At 40.0% G+C, this 20,160-nt stretch overlaps 1 protein-coding gene across 2 annotated transcripts in view; it reads right to left on the bottom strand.

The window, feature by feature from the left end:
- gas8 (growth arrest-specific 8) overlaps window positions 1–20,160 on the bottom strand; it is a 51,435-nt gene that overhangs the window by 17,835 nt on the left and 13,440 nt on the right. The window contains exons 1-5 of one of the 2 annotated variants that reach the window (XM_073070232.1): window positions 11,529–11,654; window positions 9,160–9,252; window positions 8,539–8,736; window positions 2,980–3,186; window positions 1,879–1,933 (exon numbers count right to left, since the gene is read on the bottom strand). In XM_073070232.1, coding sequence (XP_072926333.1) covers window positions 1,879–1,933; window positions 2,980–3,186; window positions 8,539–8,736; window positions 9,160–9,252; window positions 11,529–11,531 — 556 coding nt within the window. In that variant the 5' untranslated portion in view covers window positions 11,532–11,654. Of the gene's footprint in view, window positions 1–1,878; window positions 1,934–2,979; window positions 3,187–8,538; window positions 8,737–9,159; window positions 9,253–11,528; window positions 11,655–20,160 lie in introns of those variants that run through there. The other variant, XM_073070233.1, reaches the window with a different exon arrangement.

Raw genomic sequence — 20,160 nt, 5'->3', positions numbered from 1 at the left:
CTTAAAAGTTCCAAAAGCTGTATCTAAAATGTACTCAAATGACAAATATTCATATCATGGTTTACTTTTTATGTACTCTATTTAAAGAGCAGTAGAATCCAGCAAAGTATAGTGATAACACTTGATCTGGAAATCATATGTATAATTTTTTTAAAAAGTCTGGTTTCTTTAACTAGAAGAACTTTCGCGTTCATATTTAGATTCTGCAGTTACTGACAAAGCAGTAATTCCTGCCACTGTTGTCAAAGGAATCTGCCCACAAAGCTCTCGAGTTCTGTTGCATTTCTCTGACAATGGTTACTGTCAGACAGCAGCTGAAAGAGATTGCTAGAATTCAGAAACAGAAATGACATAAGGTTCACTGTATAGCCATTCACAAAAAGGAATATTCACAGATTGCAAAGCAGGAAGTAAAGCATTTAGAACATTTTACAGAATGAGAAAGACTGAAGCTTAAATATCAGACTAATGAAATATTTTTAAATGTCACTCTAAAATCTATCTAATATGAAATATTTCTCCTAACTACAAACCACATTAATTTAATGACATTGAATTAATGATCTAGAATGCTATTGAGAATTTACCTCCACCTAGTGCAACAAAGTGTTAAGTTTTAGGGATTTCTGCAGTAAGGGTAATTAGCAATTATCCATTTTCTCTATTTCCAGACTTTCCTTGACAACAATGGAGAATTTTGAATTTCCAGTGATTACACTTAGTTTTCTAAAGAACTCATGAACATCTCTCAATCTCAAAAGATGCACTGAATGCTATTTTTGCTATCATTACAACTACACAATCCAGGTCAAAGTTCCATGTTATTTATATTCAGCATATACTGTATGTGCCTAACCAAAAGCAGGAAGCAGATGCTGAACCAAGTAACATCATCATTAAAACATCCAGACTGACTCCAAAGGGGGAAAGAAAATCTAATATTTGACCTTCGCCACTTTAAATTTTTTTTGAGATCACTGCTGTGGTAAACTATGGATTTTATTTACATAGGCATTCAAATAGATTAGTAATATTGCATGCAATTAATAACAAAATATAAGTACGAATAACTGCAAATCAGAAACTGGCTAGAAAGTATAAGACAAGAAATTGAAATAAAGGCAAACAACTATGATTGGCAATTTGTGTTTTCCAGGAATCTGTACAGGGGCAACCATTGTTTAATCCTCTCCTGTGTGTTAATGACTTAGAAATGAAGTATAAAAACATCCAGAAGTTGATCATTTAGGGGATGAGAACAGGAAGGTGACATGAATTGATTAAGTGCATGGATCAAATAGTGTCAAAATAAATTCAACATTGGAAAATGTAAGGGCATCTATTCTGGACTGCTCTCCAACTGGACCACCAGTCGAAACTTCACAGATAATGAATGCTACATTTTTTTGTCCAAACAATTACTAAAACAGCAACTACAGCCTTTTGCTCGTCATTAGATTCTAATTTTCATATTAAACTGCAACTAACCTGCTTTTGATGGTGCTTCTGAAACCATATTAAGCTTTAAGTAAACCAGCAACAACCACACGATCAGCAGGGATGCAGCCACACGTCAGACTCCAAAATTTTTGAAATGCTACCATCCATTTTCACTAGAGAGAAGGTCTCACAAATGCAGCTCTGTATCTTATTTCATGGTATGCATTATACTAGTATTATTTTAAAAAGTTATCTTGGCTGCTGCCTATTTTTCTCCCCTGCTTTTTTGCTAGTTAGTTAAATTGAGTAATCATAAGTCCTTCACTTTTATTGACAAGTTAGAACTCAATGCCTTCTACATTTTACAAAGATCTGAATTTTTAATGTGATTAATATAGGTTTCATTTTAAAATCTACCAATAGATAAACCATACCAACCTTCTATTTGTTTCTCAAAGTCACTCCACAATCTTGTAATTTCTTCATCATTTTTCTGTTGGTGAACATGAAGCAAATTTTCAGCACAAATGTATTACAGCAATAGTGAAGGATGAACTTTTACTGATAGACTTCTAGCATTTCTGTCCTTACCTCAGAATTCCAGAATTTTCTAGAATTTTGCTAGCATTTGCCTTCTATGTCTTGGTGACTCACTTGCTGGCCTAGATTCTTCTAAAATGTTGTGAGAGTACCTGGATTTGCCGACCACTTGGGGAGAGCATTTCAATTTCCAATTACCCTCTAGGTGAACATTTTCTTCTTTGAATCTGCTTTAAATCTCTTATCCCTTACCCTAAGCCTTTACCCTCTAGTCTTAGATATCTCTGTCCAATGCGCTGTACAGCCATATAACTATACAGCCTTAATCAATACATTTTGTGATCTCAAAAAGGTTCAATCACATTGGCAGGCAGAATTTGGCTCTAGCAAAACCATTCACTTTAATTGACACTGTGCTTCCAAGCGTAGATTAATCCTGTCTTTTGATTTTTTTCCCCAATAACTTCACCAGAAACATTAGTATTCTAATAATGCATTCAATGTTTGTGCTAGTATTCAAATAATTCAAGATATCTGGCAACGTATTCAAGGTTTTTATCAATACTTATTGAACCACATTTGCTTTAGATATCCTTAAATATGCTCTGGGTTTGCACTTATCAAATTATCTGTTCATAAAAAGGGTCTTAGCTAATTCTAACCTCTCCTCTCAATACTTTTCAAAATTTTATATTCCCCAACTTAGACATCTTGGAGAACATTTTAGACTCAAAGTGATGCAGAAAGATATTGACCCCAATATTTTTTCATTCCGGAACACAATTTTCAAACATCTTTCACCAAGACCACCACCTTGCTCCCATTCTCAACTCAGCCTAAATATTTATCATCTATCAACTGCTTTGCATTTTTTAGGATATTACATACTTCTAAATGCCGATCTGAAATCTAGCTAATCATTACAACACCTATAAATTTACAGTTGAGTTTGCAGTAAACACATTAAAAGGACTTAACCATGATTCTGCAAAAACGTACCAGCTTCAAGATTTTCACCATGTTTTCATTAGAGAGTTCCTGTTCCCTCAGTTCTAGCTTTAGATTTCTCATATCATTTACTAAATGACGTTCCTGATCATGATGCTCTTTTTGATCCAGTTTCAGGGCCACTGTATTTTCTATCTTCAACTCAGCAAGATTATTCTGGTGTTCATATAACAGATGTTTGACTTTTTGCTTGTAGACCTATTAAAAGAACGTAAACCAAAGTAATCAAATTAATTTTGCAATTAAAAACCCTATGTACAAGAAGTTTTAAGGAATTATGAACCCCTATATTTGTAGTGGTTATTTATCCAACAGTGTTAAATTTCCTGGAGCATAAGTAAAAAATAAACAGCAATAGTAGCTAGTCTTGGATTTTTTTTACATGTGAAATAGGAATTGTAAAATTTAGAAATTTCAAATAAACTACTTGCTTTTAATAAATTGAGTTCTCCATAATTTGAAAATTCTCCCATTACACTTTACTTACATTATTATTAAAGGTTACTGAGGTGTCCAGAACAAAATATAAGAAAGTTTAAAAAGGGTTAAGAACTTAACTTTTGGCAACATGGAGATAAATTTAAGAGGGGTGGTGAATACAAAGTTCAAAGTTTAAGGTAAGTTGATTATCAAAGTACATATATGTCAGCATATACTACCCTGAGATTCATTTTCTTGCAGGCATTCATAGTAAGTACAAAGAAACGTAATAGAATCAATGAAAAACTGCTCTCAACCAAGATGGACAAACCACCAATGTGCAAGGAACAGCAAACTATGCAAGTATAAAAAGAAAAATAAACAAAATAATAATAATAAGTAAGTAAGCAGTAAATGTCGAGAACACGAGTTGAATAATCCTTGAAAGTGAGTCTATATGTTGAGGGATCAGTGTGGAGGTGAGTGAAGTTATCCCCTCTGGTTCAGGAGCCTGATGGTTGAGGGGTACTAACTGTTCCTGAACATGCTGTACATTCTTCCTAACGGCAGCAGCGAGAAGAGAGCAAAACCTGGATGGTGGAGGGCTTGATGATGGGTGCTACTTTCCTGTTACTCTGCTTCTTGTAGATGTGCTCAAAGGTGGGCAGGACTAAAGGTATTATATTTCAATGCACATAGTATAGGAAACAAGGTCGATGAGCTTAAAGCACAGTTAGAAATTGGCAAATACAATGTTGTGGGCATCACAGAATTGTGACTGAAAGAAGATCATGACTGGGAGCTGAACATCCAATGATGCAGGTACATATCACTGGTGACCAATCCACTTTCAGCTTTCCAAGCACCTTCTCCCTAGTAATTTCTGGCACTTTGCGGCATCTTTCATTGTGAAGACTGATGCAAAATATATACGTACTCAATTCATCTGCCATTCCTTTATCTCCTACTACTACTTCTCCAGCAATCCAATGTCCACTATTGCCTTTTTTTTACATTTTAAATATCTGAAAAAAACTTTTGGTATCTATCCTCTTTTATATTATTGGCTAGCTTACCTTTACATTTCATCTTTTCTCCTGTTACTGCTTTTTTTCCAGTTGCCTTATATTGGTTTATAAAAACTACCCAATCTTCTAGCTTCCTGCTAATTTTTGCAATATTGCATGCCCTTGCTTTCACTTTTACGGTGTCTTTCACTTCTGTTGTCAGCCACACTTGCCACACCCTCCCTTTAGAATTCTTCTTTGGGATAAAATAATCCTACATCTTCTGAATTACTCCTAGAAACTTCTGGCATTGCTGCTCTACTGTCATCTCTTTAGCGCGTGGCCAAGTGGTTAAGGCATTCGTCTAGTGATCTGAAGGTCACTAGTTTGAGCCTTGGCCGAGTCTGCGTGTGTGACCTTGAGCAAGGCACTTAACCACACATTGCTCTGCGACAACACTAATACCAAGCTGTATGGGTCCTAATGCCCTTCCCTTGGACAACATCGGTGGCGTGGAGAGAGGAGACTTGCAGCTTGGGCAACTGCCAGTCTCCCATAAAAAACCTTGCCCAGGCTTGTGCCCTGGAAACTTTCCAAGGCACAAATCCATGGTCTACTGAGACTAACAGAGGCCTACTACTACTACTACTACTACTGTCATCTCTGGTAGAGTCACCTTGTAATTAACTTTGTCCAGCTCCTCTCCCATGCCTCTGTAATTCCCTTTACTCTACTGTAACACTGATACTTTAGCTTTTCCCTCTTATACTGCAAGGTGAATTCAATGATATTATAATCACTGACCCTTAAGCATTCCTCTATCTTAAGCCCCCTAAACAAATCTGGTTCATTGTACAACACCAAATCCAGAATTGCTGTTTTCCATCTGAGCTCAACTACAAGCTGCTCTAAAAAGCAATTGCATGAGCTTTCTACAAATTCCTTCTTTTGGGATCCAGTATCAACCTAATTTTCCCAATATACCTGTATGTTGAAGTCCCCATGATCAAAAATAAGTCAGAAGGGAGCACAAACTGCAGCTCCATTCAGTTGGAAGAGAGCATAGGGACCAAAATTCGAGAGTGTCCATAGGAAATGTAGGAACTGGTGCTGCAGTGAGTTTGAAGGAAGCACAGCAACCGAAGCAAAGGTATGTTGAAAAGGAGAGCAGGAACCATCATCTGGGAAGCCAGATGGCAAACATCAGGACTTCCACATCTGGATAGCAATTATCAGTGTTAAGGAACCTATGGCCATAATAACCAAGGCTTATGTCTTATATTGATCCAGGGAAAGATTAAATCCAGCAAAACGAGCCCAACAAAAATAAGAAACTAATACCAAAAAGTAATAAAAGATTCAGAAAGGAATTTTAAAAATGAATTCAAGGACTTATTAAATATTTTTATAAACATTTAAGAGTGATAAAAGGAAATATGGGTTCATTAAAGATTAACATAGGCATGGTTACATTGTATAGTAAAAAAATGAACATTTATAATTGGATACAGTACTGAATATCATTAAGACACCACAGAAAAAGTTAAGACAATACAATGCTTTGTAAAAGCATTCCGCCCCCAACCCTTTGTTCACAAAAATGAGTATTACAACCAGAGATTTTGATCAATTTAATTGATAATTTTTATATATGAATCACATGCTCCTTTTTTCACAGTAGAGCCGAAAAGAACAGGGAAAAATTGTAAAGGATGAAAAATTAAAAATTAAAACTCAGAAATGTCAGCAGTCCAGAAGTATTCATCCCTTTGCTCAGTACTTAGTTGAACCACCTCTCACTGCGACTACAGCCTGCAGTCTTTGGATAAATCTCTATTAGCTTTGCACTATGTGATGGAGCAAGATTTGCCCATTCCACCTTGCAAAAATGCTCAAGCTGTGCCAGGTTAGTTGGAGAATGGTGATGGACTGCAAACTTGAGATCTTGCCACAGATGTCTGATTGAGTTAAAATCAGGACTCTGACTGGGCCACTCACGGACATCGATTTTCTTCATTTGAAGCCCCTCTGGTATTGTGCTTTAGGTCATCGTCCTGCTGAAAGACAAACTTACTTCCACGTTTAAGCTTTCTGGTAGAGGCAGGAGGTTTTTATCCAGGATCTCTCTGTATTTAGTAACTTTCATCTTCCCATCAGTCCTGACCAGATTTTCAGTCCTTGCTGCTGAAAAGTATCCCCACAGAGTAATGCTACATCTGCCATACTTTACAATAGGGATGGTGTTACCACAGTATTAAATTTACACCATGCATACCGCTTAGTGTTGAGGCCAACTTGCTCCACTTTAGTCTCATACAATCACACTTTGCAAAGTCTTTACAGGCAAGGATATGCCTTTTAAAGTGGTGCATATGGCATAAATCTAATATTAGCTGGGCAGTAGGATATAGGTAACAGCAATAAAAGAAACTTTCTTCAATTGCTGATATATGGCAAGTGGTCTTCTCCAAGAACGTGTATTGACATCTCAGCTTTTCACCTTAAACGTTATTGATACCGAAAAATGAAGCAAGTAATAAAGAATTCTGATCTGTAGGGAAGTAAAGATACTTACATGCCTATGTAATCACTAAAAATAGAAAATGAAATATTAACTCCTGAGAGCTGGAGTTTAATAGTAAGATATTGTACACAACCTACTTGAAATTCTGCTTTGCAGTACCGGACACTGAATTTCAAACAGGTATATTGTCCTTAGAAGGGGACCAAAGTAGTCTGCAAACAATATGTTAAATGAAAAGATTTTGCAACAGAGCAAATGCAGAGAAACTACTTTTCTTGCTGGAGGAATCCAGTATTTTGAAAATCAGAGTTATGCCAATTAAAAGCCAACACTTAGACCATAAGACTGGAAGGTAAAAGAGCAGATTTAGGCCTTTTGGCCAATCAAGCCTGCTCTCCCATTTGATCATGGCTGACTTTTAACCACCATTCGCTCACCTTCTACTCGTGACTATTAATCTCCTTTTCGATCAAGAACCTCTGCCTTAAATACACCTAATGACCTGGCTTCCAGGGAACTCTGTGGCAACGAATTCCATAGTTTCACCACCCTCTCGCTGAAGAAATTCCCCATCATCTCAATTTCAAAGGGGATGTCATTTTAAAACTGAGCTGTGCCCCAAGATCCTAGACTCTCCTACTTATGGAAACATCCTCTCTCCACATCCACTCTATCCAAGACTTTAAGTATCTGGTAAGTTTCAATGGGAACTTCAACATTGAAAAATTGTTAACTTCTTCACATTTAGTTGTGGAAAAAACAACTAAATGTTTCCCCAAAAGACGATAGAAATCTGCTGAATTGAAATCTTAGAAACCTGCTGAATTGGATTATTCAAAAACCTGAGATATTTACATTTTTGTTGGTCAGGGATTTTTGTTAGCATTCATTTCAAGGGGTCTAGAATACAAGAGCAGGATGTGATGCTGAGGCTTTATAAGGCACTGCTGAGTCCTCACCTTGAACAGTTTTGGGCCCCTCATCTTAGAAAACATGTGCTGGCATTGGAGGGTCCAAAGGAGGTTCTGGGAATGAAAAGGTTATCATACGAGGAACGTTTGATGGCTCAGGGTCTGTATTTGCTGGAATTCAGAAGGATGAGGGGGGATCTCATTGAAATCTTTCAAATGTTGAAAGGCCTATACAGAGTAGATGTGGAAAGGATGTTTCCCATGTTGGGAGAGTCTGGGACAAGAGGGCAAAGCCTCAGGATAGAGGGGCACCCTTTCAAAACAGAGATGCAGACAAATTTCTTTAGCCAAAGGGTGGTGAATTTGTGGAATTTGTTACCACGTGCAGCTATGGAGGCCAGATTGTTGGGTGTACTTAAGGCAGAGATTTTACAGGTTCTTGATTGGACATGGTATCAAAAGTTACAGGGAGAAAGCTGGGAAACGGAGTTGAGGGGGAGGAAAATGAATGATTGAATAACAGAGCAGACTTGTTGGGCCAAATGGTCTAATTCTTCTTCTATGTCTTATGGATACCCAAGAACAAAGTCAGATACAAATTGCTGATATTAAATACCAAAATAAGTCTAGGGAAGCATACATCCCTCCATGTTAATTTCCCAGTGATCTTGTCGAATTACAGCATTACCTTAATTTCCACCTGATGCCGTTCCTCTGCATCCTCTATTTCTCGGTCTTTGTTTCTTAATTCTGACTTCTTCTCCTCCAGCTGCCGTTTTGTGATCTCCCAAAATGTATGGATTTTATCACGTTCAAGCTGAAAGTAATTCCGTTCTTCTCGTTCCCTGTCAAGCTCTTCACGTAGCCGAACAATATGTTCTTCCAACTATGAACAGTTAGAAAATAATTATTTTAACCTATTGAAAATCTTGAACTATAAGTTATTAAAACAAATCACTGTGGCAACTCTGCCCATCATTCATAAACCTTGTCCTAGAAATTAGTGCCACTCCCATGTTTTTTTTTTCATGGTGCTGTAAATTATTCCTTTCCAATTATTTATCCAATTTCTTTTTGAAAATTCTTCTACTAACTCTTAGGAAAGGGATGATAAATTAGTGTTCCCCCCCCCCCCCCCCGTTAGCCCTCTTGATCTTTTCTGAATTGCCTTCCTACAAATATAAAACCACCTTCCCAGAGTGGACTCAAACAACCAAAGTTGTTTTTTTTAAACAACTAAATGTGCAAGCTGGGGTGCACTGAATAAGGTTCATGCAAAGCTTCATTTTATATAACATAAGAATGTTACCTGCTCCTTAGACATATCCTCTGTGGAAATGCCATCGATCACAGCTGCTGTTTTTGCTTTCTTGCCAGCTTTCCCCTTTTTCTTTTTTGGTGCCTGTTTAATGGATAATTTTCATTATTATTACATTTGTTTCGATATAAGCAACTAAGTATACTGAAATTATCCAGTCAAACTGACATTATTCACTTTAATATTGAAGATGTGTTTTCTCTTTCAGAGGTACGATATCAAGACAAGCATCGTGCCTCTTGGCTTGATGTAATTCTTGCAACAATGAAAGTTGTACGGAGGATGTTATGCCTTGATTGGGTGAACAACTCCCATGGATTCACAAATCTGAAAACTCTTTGAAAACACATTGTGAATGAAGCTGGGTTTGATTCAGTAGACCAGAATAATGTGGAACAGTTATTAAAATTATAAGGCAAAAGAGAGATTACAAATGAAGAGCAACAGAGGTTACAGGAGAAACTAGAAGTCAACAATATAGCAGTATCATCACCAACACATCTCATGATCAAAAGACTTTCAGAGAGGTTAGTTCCCATTCTAAGAAGTATCATTCTCAAAGACGATGATCTGAAATAATAAATGTGGTTACATGATAGAAAGTGCTGTGTTTTGCTGTAAGCTTTGTAAGATGAAAGAGAAAGTTATCCGGATTTCCACTGGCATCTATTATAGTCATTATTCATCAGCTAGCCAGAAATAGTCACAGGAATGATGGTTGCCATCAAATTCACAGACTCCATCAAAGTCATTGACATCATCCAAATGCCGGTGACAACTCTGCCTCTCATCTCCTGCACTGACAACTCAACGTAAAGCACTATAACCACTGACATACAAGAATATGAATTAGGAGACCACGACTTGTATCATTGCAATAACCTTTCACCTCCTTGATTATCAAATATATGTTAAAATATATATATCAAATATATCAGAATGTTCAAAGAACATTCTGGTCTTTCAGAAAAACAGTTCCAAAGACTGTTGATACTCTAAGAGAATATAAAAATTCACCTCATCTCTGCCTTAAAGAGACAGTAATCTCCTTCTCCCCTGTTCCAAATTCTCCCACAAGACCAAACATCCTCATGTCATCTGGGGTATATTATGTATTTTTATCTTAATTTTAAAACTTAGTTGATAATCAAATTGTATTTTATTATTTTCAATAATGATGTATTAGGCAGCATTTCCTCTGAAATCTTCGTGCTCTGGAATGCAACCAAAATTTTACATTGAAACTAATGGCATTATGATTTATGATTTTTTAACAAAACTTTTTCCAAGTTTGCAAATCTTTCATAAATTGAGCACCTGTATTCGCTTTCAATTTCTTTTTTGTTTGGACATCTATCTTTAACAGCATTTTTCAGATTATTTAATGTTTGTAGTGAGATGCTGAAGATGTTCTATAGGTCAGTTGTGGAGAGCGCCCTCTTCTTTGTGGTGGCGTGTTGGGGAGGCAGCATTAAGAAGAGGGACGCCTCACGTCTTAATAAGCTGGTAAGGAAGGCGGGCTCTGTCGTGGGCAAAGTACTGGAGAGTATAACATCGGTAGTAGAGCGAAGGGCGCTGAGTAGGCTACGGTCAATTATGGAAAACCCTGAACATCCTCTACATAGCACCATCCAGAGACAGAGAAGCAGTTTCAGCGACAGGTTGCTATCGATGCAATGCTCCTCAGACAGGATGAAGAGATCAATACTCCCCAATGCCATTCGGCTTTACAATTCAACCACCAGGAGTAAGATAGGTTAAAGTGCCGGGGTTAGGACTCAATGTATTTAAGTAAACTACTTAAGAACTTTTTAAAAGCTATTATTAATGCTTTTTGAGAGGGTGATTTTAGATGCATATCATATTTTTACTGAGTTAAGTATTGTATGTAATTAGTTTTGCTACAATAAGTGTATGGGACATTGGAAAAAATGTTGAATTTCCCCATGGGGATGAATAAAGTATCTATCTATCTATCTTATAGGTTGAACAGACGGAATGATGCGGTAGTAGTGGATAAAATACTAAACAAAGATTATGTCCCTGTTTCATGTTGAGGTAAGAGCTAGCGCAGGACCCTTGCCCTGATGACTGGAGCAAAGGGAAGCAGGAAACGTTTGCTGGAAGGGGTGTATGCGTGGTAACCAGGTGAAGGCACAAATTGGCCCAAACGGACTAAATGATGTGTCCTCTGTGGAACGGCCCGCACTTTCTTAATAGTCGAACACGGGACTTCAGAGCGGCCAGCAGGGAAACCCAGCCAGGAATCAGTGCCTTCGGGGGGCGGAGTGGGTGTAAGTCCATCTCCTTCCCTCTCGGTAGGCACAAACCACTCTCCCTCAACAACAGCTGCCACTCACCATGCTGCCGGCGGTGTTCACTCCGGGTTCCTCCGAGCCTTCTGTTTACCAACAGCGCCATGGAGACATCGCGAGAGCCCGGCGCACTAAACACCGCGAGACTACGTCCGCCATACCTTTGCGGGGCAGTGGGACGACGGCTTCGGGAAACGGTCGGAATGTTTCTTTGTAGGGAACCTGCCAGCGCAAAAGTTATCTCGGACAGGCTGGAGCATCACCCGCCTCCCCCCCAATCCATGGGGAAAGAAACAAGTCGAATCAGAGCACCGCGAGAATAAACCCATTTGCTGGAGCAACTTGCAAACAATTCCAGGCGGTGAAAGCGGGGTTGCCTTCTCCGCCGTTTTCATGGGAGCCGGTCGGCACTTATTAAATTGTTTCACGGCCTATAAAGACCCGGTTAATGGTCTCTCAGCGTCCCACAGACAGCTTTGGGATAAAGGCTTGATGTCAGTAATAGAGAAGTTTTGGGTAGGAAAATAATGGTCCTGCTCTGTTTCAAAATCACGCCGCGATTTTCTATGTCCATCTGAGTAAACTTTAAAAATGTGATACCATCAGCTGTATTGTAGAAGCATGCCAAACTAGGTTATTGTGCTCAGGTCAAAATGGAACACAACCTCAGACAAGTTTGTCATCCTTGTCAAAAAAACAGCTCACATCATCATCATGCTGAAAAAATAACAATTATTTGTGACTTCAAAGTAAATTTTATTATCAGAGTACATACATATCAAGACATTCAACCCTGAGATTCTTTTTCCTGTGGGTGTACTCAGCAAATCGATAGAAAAGTAACCATAAATGGGATCAATGAAGGATCCAGTAGAGCATAGAAGACATGAAGTAACAAAATAATGAGTCCTTAAAGTGAGATCATTTGCTGTGGGAATAACGCAAGATAAGTGTCCTCATTCTCTTTTGCTCAAGACCCTGATGATTGAAGGGTAGTAATTGTTCTTGAAACTGATAGTGCGAGTCCTGAGGCACTTGTACCTTCTACCTGGTGCCAGCAGTGAGAAAAGAACATAGCAACGTTTCATGTAGATATGCTGAATGGATGGGAGAGCTTTAACCATGATGTACTGGGCCAAAGCCACTACCTTTTGTAAGCTTTTCTGTTCAAAGGCATTGGTATTCCCATACCAGGTCATAATGCAACCGGTCAATACGCTTTCCACCACCCACCTAAAGAAGTTTGCCAAGGTTTTTGATGACATGCTGAATCTCTGCAGACTCCTGAGGAAGTAGACGCACTGTTGTGCTTTCTTTGCAATTATATTCATATGATGGGTCCAGGACAGGTCCTCTGAGATAGTGACACCCAGGAATTTAAAGTTACTGACTTTCTCCACTTTTGATCCTCCAAGGAGGATTGGCTTGTGAACGTCTGGTTTCCTTTCCCGACGTCTACAATCAGTTCCTTGGTCTTACAGACATTGAGTGAGAGGTTGTCCTTATGACACCACTCAGGCAAATTTTCAATCTCCTTCCTATATGTTGATTCATCACCACCTTTGATATGGCCCACAACAGTGGTGTCATCAACAAACTTGAATGATGTTAGAGCTGTACTTAGCCCACAATCATAGGTGTAAAGTGAGTAGAGCAGGGGAGCTAAGCACTTCCCTGTGCTGCATCTGTGCTGATGGAGATTGTGGAGGAAATGTTTTTGCCAGTCTGAACTGACTGGGGTCTACCAGTGAGGAAATCCAGGATCCAATTGCACAAGGAGGTAAAGAAGGCCGAGGTCTTGGAGTTTATTGGTTAGTTTTGAGGAGTTGATGGTATTAAATGCTGAGCCGTAATCGATAAAGAGCATCCTGATACATGCATCTTTGCAGTGCAAATGTTCCAGGGTTGGGTGAAGAGCCAATGAGACGGTATCTGCTGTGGACCTGCCATTCCAGTAGGCAAATTGGAGCAGATCCAAGCTGACAGTTTAATGTTTGTGAATATAAACAACACTTTTAACTACACATTGCTAACTGGATTATATTGATTAGCAGGGAATAGAATATCTGCCTCTTCTAAGTAGAGAAAGAGGAAATATAGGTAAAATGAAAATATTCTTTATGGAAAATGACATTGCATGCTCTAGGAGTACCTGTACAGTCATATCTGAGTCCAATTTTACGCATTTTCAGTAACAGTCAACCGTTTAACTTCATTTTTCTCTTGACTGGTTCCACAGAATGGTTAATATTTCAGAGATCACCTGCTTACAGATTTAGCATCATATATTCTGCAACTATCAGACAGCATATGGTTGAGAAGAGTAAAAGCAAATTAGCTGTTCCTTCCATGCTGGAGCAGAGGGGAAATATGTTCCCCTGCAGCTCTGTGTCCCATGAGTTAAATCATCTACCCTCCTCTTAGATCAATGGTATTGCATAGCATGACATGGAGAGGTGGTTAAACTGAAGACAGAGACAGTAGATTCACAACAATTCTTCGGACCATACTGATTTGGAAATATATGCTATTTCTCCATTGTCACTGGGTACAAATCTTAGTCTTCCCTTACCAACAGCAGAGAAGGGAGTTGAAAAAGGCAGCACCGAAGAAGCTGATGCCATTGAGAAGGCCTCGAAGTCACCGGAGACAAAAAATTTATATGTCTTTCAGTGTGCCCCAGGGGAACACTTACTCCACCTCTCAGTCTATATCTGACAGTTGTACTAGCCAAGTGACTGGTGATACCTCTCCTGGGGGCTGAATGCAGGTATGGCCGCAGCAGCCGTTGTTATAGTGGACGTAAGACTGGATTGAGGCTGCAGGACCCGGGCCCAGGAACAAATAACAAACCAATGATTATCCGATCTAAGCACCGAGCCAGATTAAAAAGATTAAGGCATCCAGGTGAGTGGCAAAGGTTGAACCGGTGTTCAGCTCATTACACCATGAGGCTTTACTCACCTCTGTGCTGAACTGACTCTGGAACCGAGCTCCTAGACCGGCTGCAGCTCTGAGCTGGCTTTGTGGCTGTGGACTGACATTTGTGGACTTTGTGGTTCATGTTCTGTGTAATATCTCTTCACTTTTTTTATTGTTTGCACGGTTTGCTTTTTTTTCACACCTTGGATGTTTGATGGTCTTTGTGGTGTCGTTCCTTTTTGAGGATTCTTTTGTGTTTCTTTCTTTGTTTTGTGAAGATGAATCTCAAGGCTGTGTATGGACTCCAGGAAGACAATGAATCCCTGCTGGAGGGATTGCTTCAGAGTTCCTCATCCATGACTCTGTGCCTGATGCAAGTGGCCTTGACTCCATTCCACAGCACTCTATTCAGCACAATTTTGCTTGTACTTTGAACTTTGTTCACTACTAATCTCAGCAGACTGCAGGACTTAGCTTGGAGCTTTGCACCCGTGACTGGTCTTTCTCAGATGCAAAGCGTGACAGACAATCATGGGATGCAGTCATTAGAGCACATCAGTACAAACAGGAAATGATTATTAATAGAAAATGATATCACACCATAAGGCTGCTGATGGATATTGTGGAAGTCCGTGTAAGGTACATGGTATTTGGGTTCTCTATTTAACTATGGTGTGAAGTACTGACAAACTCAGGAGCTCCAACAACCTTTACTTTTTATTTCAATGAATTTATCAGATTGTCTCTGGAAACTTCTACAATTTTGTAGCCCACATAAAAGTTATGCAAGTAACACTTAAAGGGGTAACAACCTTGAAGTGACAATTATCCATAATGAATATCGCATAAACAATATGTACCTGGTAAGCTAAATGTTTCACTGGGAAGTCAGGAGAAAAAGGTAGAAAAAAGAGGCCTAGAGGTTGCACATAATAACATTAGGTAAGTAGCAGAATTAACTATTGATTTCCACATAAAAAGACTAAGTTCCCTTGCTTCTCCAAGCTTCTCGTGTTTTTCTCATATTCATTTTTGATGCATGAATGTCACTGCGAATAAGTCTATGATGACTCAAAGTTTGGCTTCCTAGCCTGTGCAAATGTGAGTGTCATCTGCATAATGCAACTCAGCTACTGAGGTTTGGGTAACCTTGGTTCAGAGTGTAGATGCCATGGTTTTACATTAATTTTTATTAGCTCCATTCCAGGTAACTTTATTGGGGTTGGTACATGTTAATAATAAACCATTATCTACCAATAACAAAACCAGTCAGTAAGATTGACAAACCGGTGTAGGGGAATGATGTATCTTCCTTTGACAGTCTTCCTCACCGAGGCTGTCTGTGCTGTGGCTCTGTAGTTTAGGACATGGCTTGCATGGTTACATGAAGAACATTTAAAATCTGAGGAGTGCTGCACAGTCCCTCTTGGTTGACGGAGTCACACACAGGTTAACGAGGTTGGAAAAGGCTTGGCCCAGGTGGTTCATGCCACTCACTGCATGTTTATTTATTTATTTAGAGTTACAGCAGGTAACAAGCCCTTCCAGCCCAACGAGCCATATGACCTATTACCCCACTGACCCATATGTCTTTGGAATGTTGGAGGAAACCCACATGGTCACAGGGAGAACAAACTCCTTACAGACACTTATTTTGAAATTTATTTTAGGGAGAAGTTTAAGTTAGATGTATCAATGTAACAGTGGAGTCAAGGGAATTACAGAGGCATGAGAGAGGAGCTGGCCAAACTGATTGGAAGGGAACACTAGCAGGGATGATGTCAGAGCAGCAATTCGGAAGGTGCAGGGTAGATACATCCCAAACAATAATTCTAAAGGCTGTTTGAATCAACCGTGACTGACAATGGAAGTCAAAGCCAACATTAAAGCAAAAGAGAGCGCAATCAATAGCGCAAAAATTAGTGGGATGTTGGAGGATTAAGAAACTTAAAATGGGGGGGTGTAATATGAAGGTAAGCTCGCCAATAAAGAGGACAAAGGGGATACGAAAAGTTTGCTATTACTAGGGAGAACGTGCCTAGAAAACTGAAAGGTCTGAAAGTAGTTAAGTCACCTGGAACAGATGGACTACACCGCAGTGTTCTAAAGGAGTAGCTGAAGAGATTGTAGGGGTACTAATAATGATCTTTCAAGAATCACTAGATTCTGGAATGGTTCCAGAGGACTAGAAAATTGCATATGTCACTCTACACTTCAAGAAGGGAAGGAGACAGAAGAAAGGAAATTATAGGCCAGTTAGACTGACATCAGTGTTTGGGAAGATGCACAAGTCAATTGTTAAGGATGTGATCTTGGGGTACTTGGAGACAGATGATGAAACAGACCAAAGTCATAATGGTCTCCTTAAGGGAAAATCTTGTCTGACAAATCTGTTGGAATTCTTTATGGAAATGACAAGCAGGATAGACAAAGGAGAACCTGTTGGTGTTGTGTACTTGGATTTTCAGTAGGCCTTTGACAAGGTGCTGCACAAGTGGCTGATTAATAAGTTAAGAACCCATGGTATAACAGGAAAGATACTAACAGAGATAGAGGATTGGCTGACTGCCAGGAGGCAAAAACTGGAATGAAGGGGGCCTTTTTTAGTTGGCTGCCAGTGACCAGTGGAGTTTCACAGCAGTCAGTGTTGGGACCATTTCTTTTCATGCTGTATGTCAATGATTTGGAAGAATTGATGGCTTTGTGGACAATATGAAGATAGGTGGAGGGCCAGGTAGCAGGGAGTTGAGGAAGCAGGGAGGTTGCAGATGGACTTAGACAGATTAGGAGAATAGGTAAAGAAGTAGCAGATGGAATACAGTGTTGGGAAGTGTATGGTCATGCACTTTGGTAGAAGGAATAAAAGTGTAGACTATTTTCAAAATGGAGAGAAAATTGAAAAATCTAAGGAACTTAGGAGTCCTTGTGCAGGGTTCCCTAAAGGTTAATTTGCAGGTTGAGTCGGTGTTGAGGAAGGCAAATGTGATGTTAGCATTCATTTCAAGAGGACTAAAATATAAAAGCAAAGATGTAATGCTGAGACTTTATAAGGAACTGGTGAGGCCTCACTTGGAGCACTTTTGGGCCCCTTGGAAAGTATGTGCTGACATTGGAGGGGGTTCAGAGGAAGTTCACGGGGATGATTCTGGGAATGAAAGGGTTATCGTGTGAGGAGCAATTGATGGCTCTGGGCCTTTCCTCACTGGAATTTAGAAGAATGAGGGGGTATTTTATTGAAACCTGTTGAATGTTCGAAAGGTCTAGATAGAGTGGATGTGGAGAGGATGTTTCCTATGGTGAGGGAGCCTAGAACCAGAGGGTGCAACCTCATAATAGAGGGGCATCCATTTAGAATGGGGATGAGGAGGAATGTCTTTAGTCAGAGGGTGGTGAGTGGAATTCATTGCCATAGGCAGTTGTGAAGGCCAGGTTATTGGGTATATTTAACATAGAGGTTGATACGTTCTTGATTAGTCAGGGTGTGAAAGATTACAGGGAGAAGGCAGGAGAGTGGGCTTGAGTAGTAAATGGATAAGCCATGATGAAATGTTGGAACAGACTCAATGGGCCAAATGGCCTAATTCTGCTCCTACATCTTATGGTCTTATTAATAGTGTTAGATTAACCACTACACTACTGTGCTGCTCTTTGTTTGGGGGGACAGCGAAGATCATAATCAGCGTACCAAAGCTACATTGCACCAGAGAGCTGAGCAGCCCTTCCATAATCAATATAGTTGGATTTTTCTTCTTTCTTAAAGCTAGTCATTATCACAGTTTTCCTGAGATCCTCTGGTGTATTAAATTATAGATTCATAACTGAAGCCCATACTGAGTTTAGAATTTCAGAGGGAGGATTATCTGGTTACAAGATTTTGCTATATTTTAGTTGGGATACAGACTTTGCAACTTATCTGGAGCAAAAGCAAGGCTGAGCTGAATAGAGTGCTGTGGAACGGAGTCAAGGCCACTCACATCAAGCACAGAGTCATGGATGAGGAAGCCTGAAGCAATCCTTCCAGCAGGGATTTATTGAATCACTGTACTTAATATTCCCCTTTATTCTTGGCTCTCACCTGTTTGAGGTCTTGGGTGTTTGTACCATAGATCATCTTGACAGTGCTGAAGAATGTCAGAATCAGGTTCTTTATCACTGATACAGCATTTTGTGAAATTCACTGTTTTGTGGCAGCAGTACAATGCAATACATAAAATAAGAAATGCAATAATGGAGCAAATTAGAGTTAATGGGGTTCATGGACCAGTCAGAAATCTGATAGTGGAGCGAAACAAGCTGTTCCAAAACTCTTGAGTGTGCGTTTTCAGGCTCCTGTACTCCTCCCTGATCCCGGTCGGTGTTGGAAGTGTGACCCAGTACATCCTCACTGATTTGATTTGATGCAAACAACACAGTTCACTGTATGTTTCAATGTGTATATGACAAATAAAGCTAATCTTTTGTAATGAGGAGTGGCCACATCCTGGATGGTGAGGATTCTTAATGATGAATGGTAAGGCATCACCTTCTGAAGATGGTGGGGAGGCTATAGTGTCCATGATGGAGCTGCCTGACTTTACAGCCCCCTTCTCTTTCCAATCCTGGGCACTGGCACTTGCATAGCAGATGGTGACATATCATTGTCACTGTGCATGTTATTCCTGTTAGTAATTTGCTAAATTTCCATTCTGTCCCCTTGTTCTTTAGGTTTCTTGACTGGACCGCTGCCTCAAGTGCTTGTTGAGGTGTTCCTTTTCCCTTCAGGAATGTTGAAACTTCCAGTTATAGAATGTCTTGTAGTTGTATTGCGACAGGCTTTGGCTCATTCAGGCTTCAGCGAGGTAAGTGGGTAGGTGGACTTCGTTTTTGGTTTTTCTTTGCATTTTTTTTAGGAATAGAGAGCACTCAGTAGGGTTAGTATTTTGCTCTGGGTGTCAGATGTGGGAATCCTGGAAATCTTCCAGTCTCCCAGATGGCCACATGTGCACCGAGATGCAGCTCCTGAGAAACCGTGTTAGGGATCCGGAGCTGCACCTCGATGACCTACAGCTTATTAGGAAGAGTGAACAGGAGATAGAGAGGAGCTACAGGGAGTTAGTCACCCGAGGCTGCAGGAGTTTGATAAGTGGGTGATGGTCAGGGAAGCGAAGGGAAGAGCTCAGATAGTAGAGAGCACCCCTTGGCCATCCCCCTCAGTAATTGTCATCTCATATTGGATGCAATCCAGGGAATGACTTGACAGAGGACGACCATGGCGATCGGGTCTCTGGCACTGAGCCTGGTTCCGTGGTGCAGAAGGGAAAGAGGAATATGAGGAATGCAGTAGTCATAGGGGATTCCATAGTGAGGGGAACAGACAGGAGGTTCTGTCAGCCTGATAGAGATACATGCATGGTGTGTTGCTTCCCAGATGCCAGGGTACAGGATGTCTCAGATCGGGTGCAGAGTATTCTGAAGGGAGAGGGTGAACAGCCAGAAGTCTTGGTACACATTGGTACCAATGACATAGGTAGAAAAAGGGAGGAGGTCCTAAAGAGAGAAGAGAGAATTCAGAGAGTTGGGTAGGAATCTGAAAAGCAGGACCTCTAGGGTAGTAATCTCAGGATTGCTGCCTGTGCCACGTGCTAGCGAGGGCAAGGATAGCATGATCAGTCGTAATAATGCGTGGCTGAGAGACTGGTGTAGGGGGCAGGGTTTCAGATTCCTGGATCATTGGGGTGTCTTCTGGGGGAGGTATGACCTGTACAAAAGGATGGGT

This window comes from Hemitrygon akajei, chromosome 17 (genome assembly GCF_048418815.1).
Source record: "Hemitrygon akajei chromosome 17, sHemAka1.3, whole genome shotgun sequence".
Classification (NCBI taxonomy): domain Eukaryota; kingdom Metazoa; phylum Chordata; class Chondrichthyes; order Myliobatiformes; family Dasyatidae; genus Hemitrygon; species Hemitrygon akajei.
Note: the sequence above shows the minus strand (reverse complement) of the source record. Positions and strands in the feature narration are given on the sequence as shown.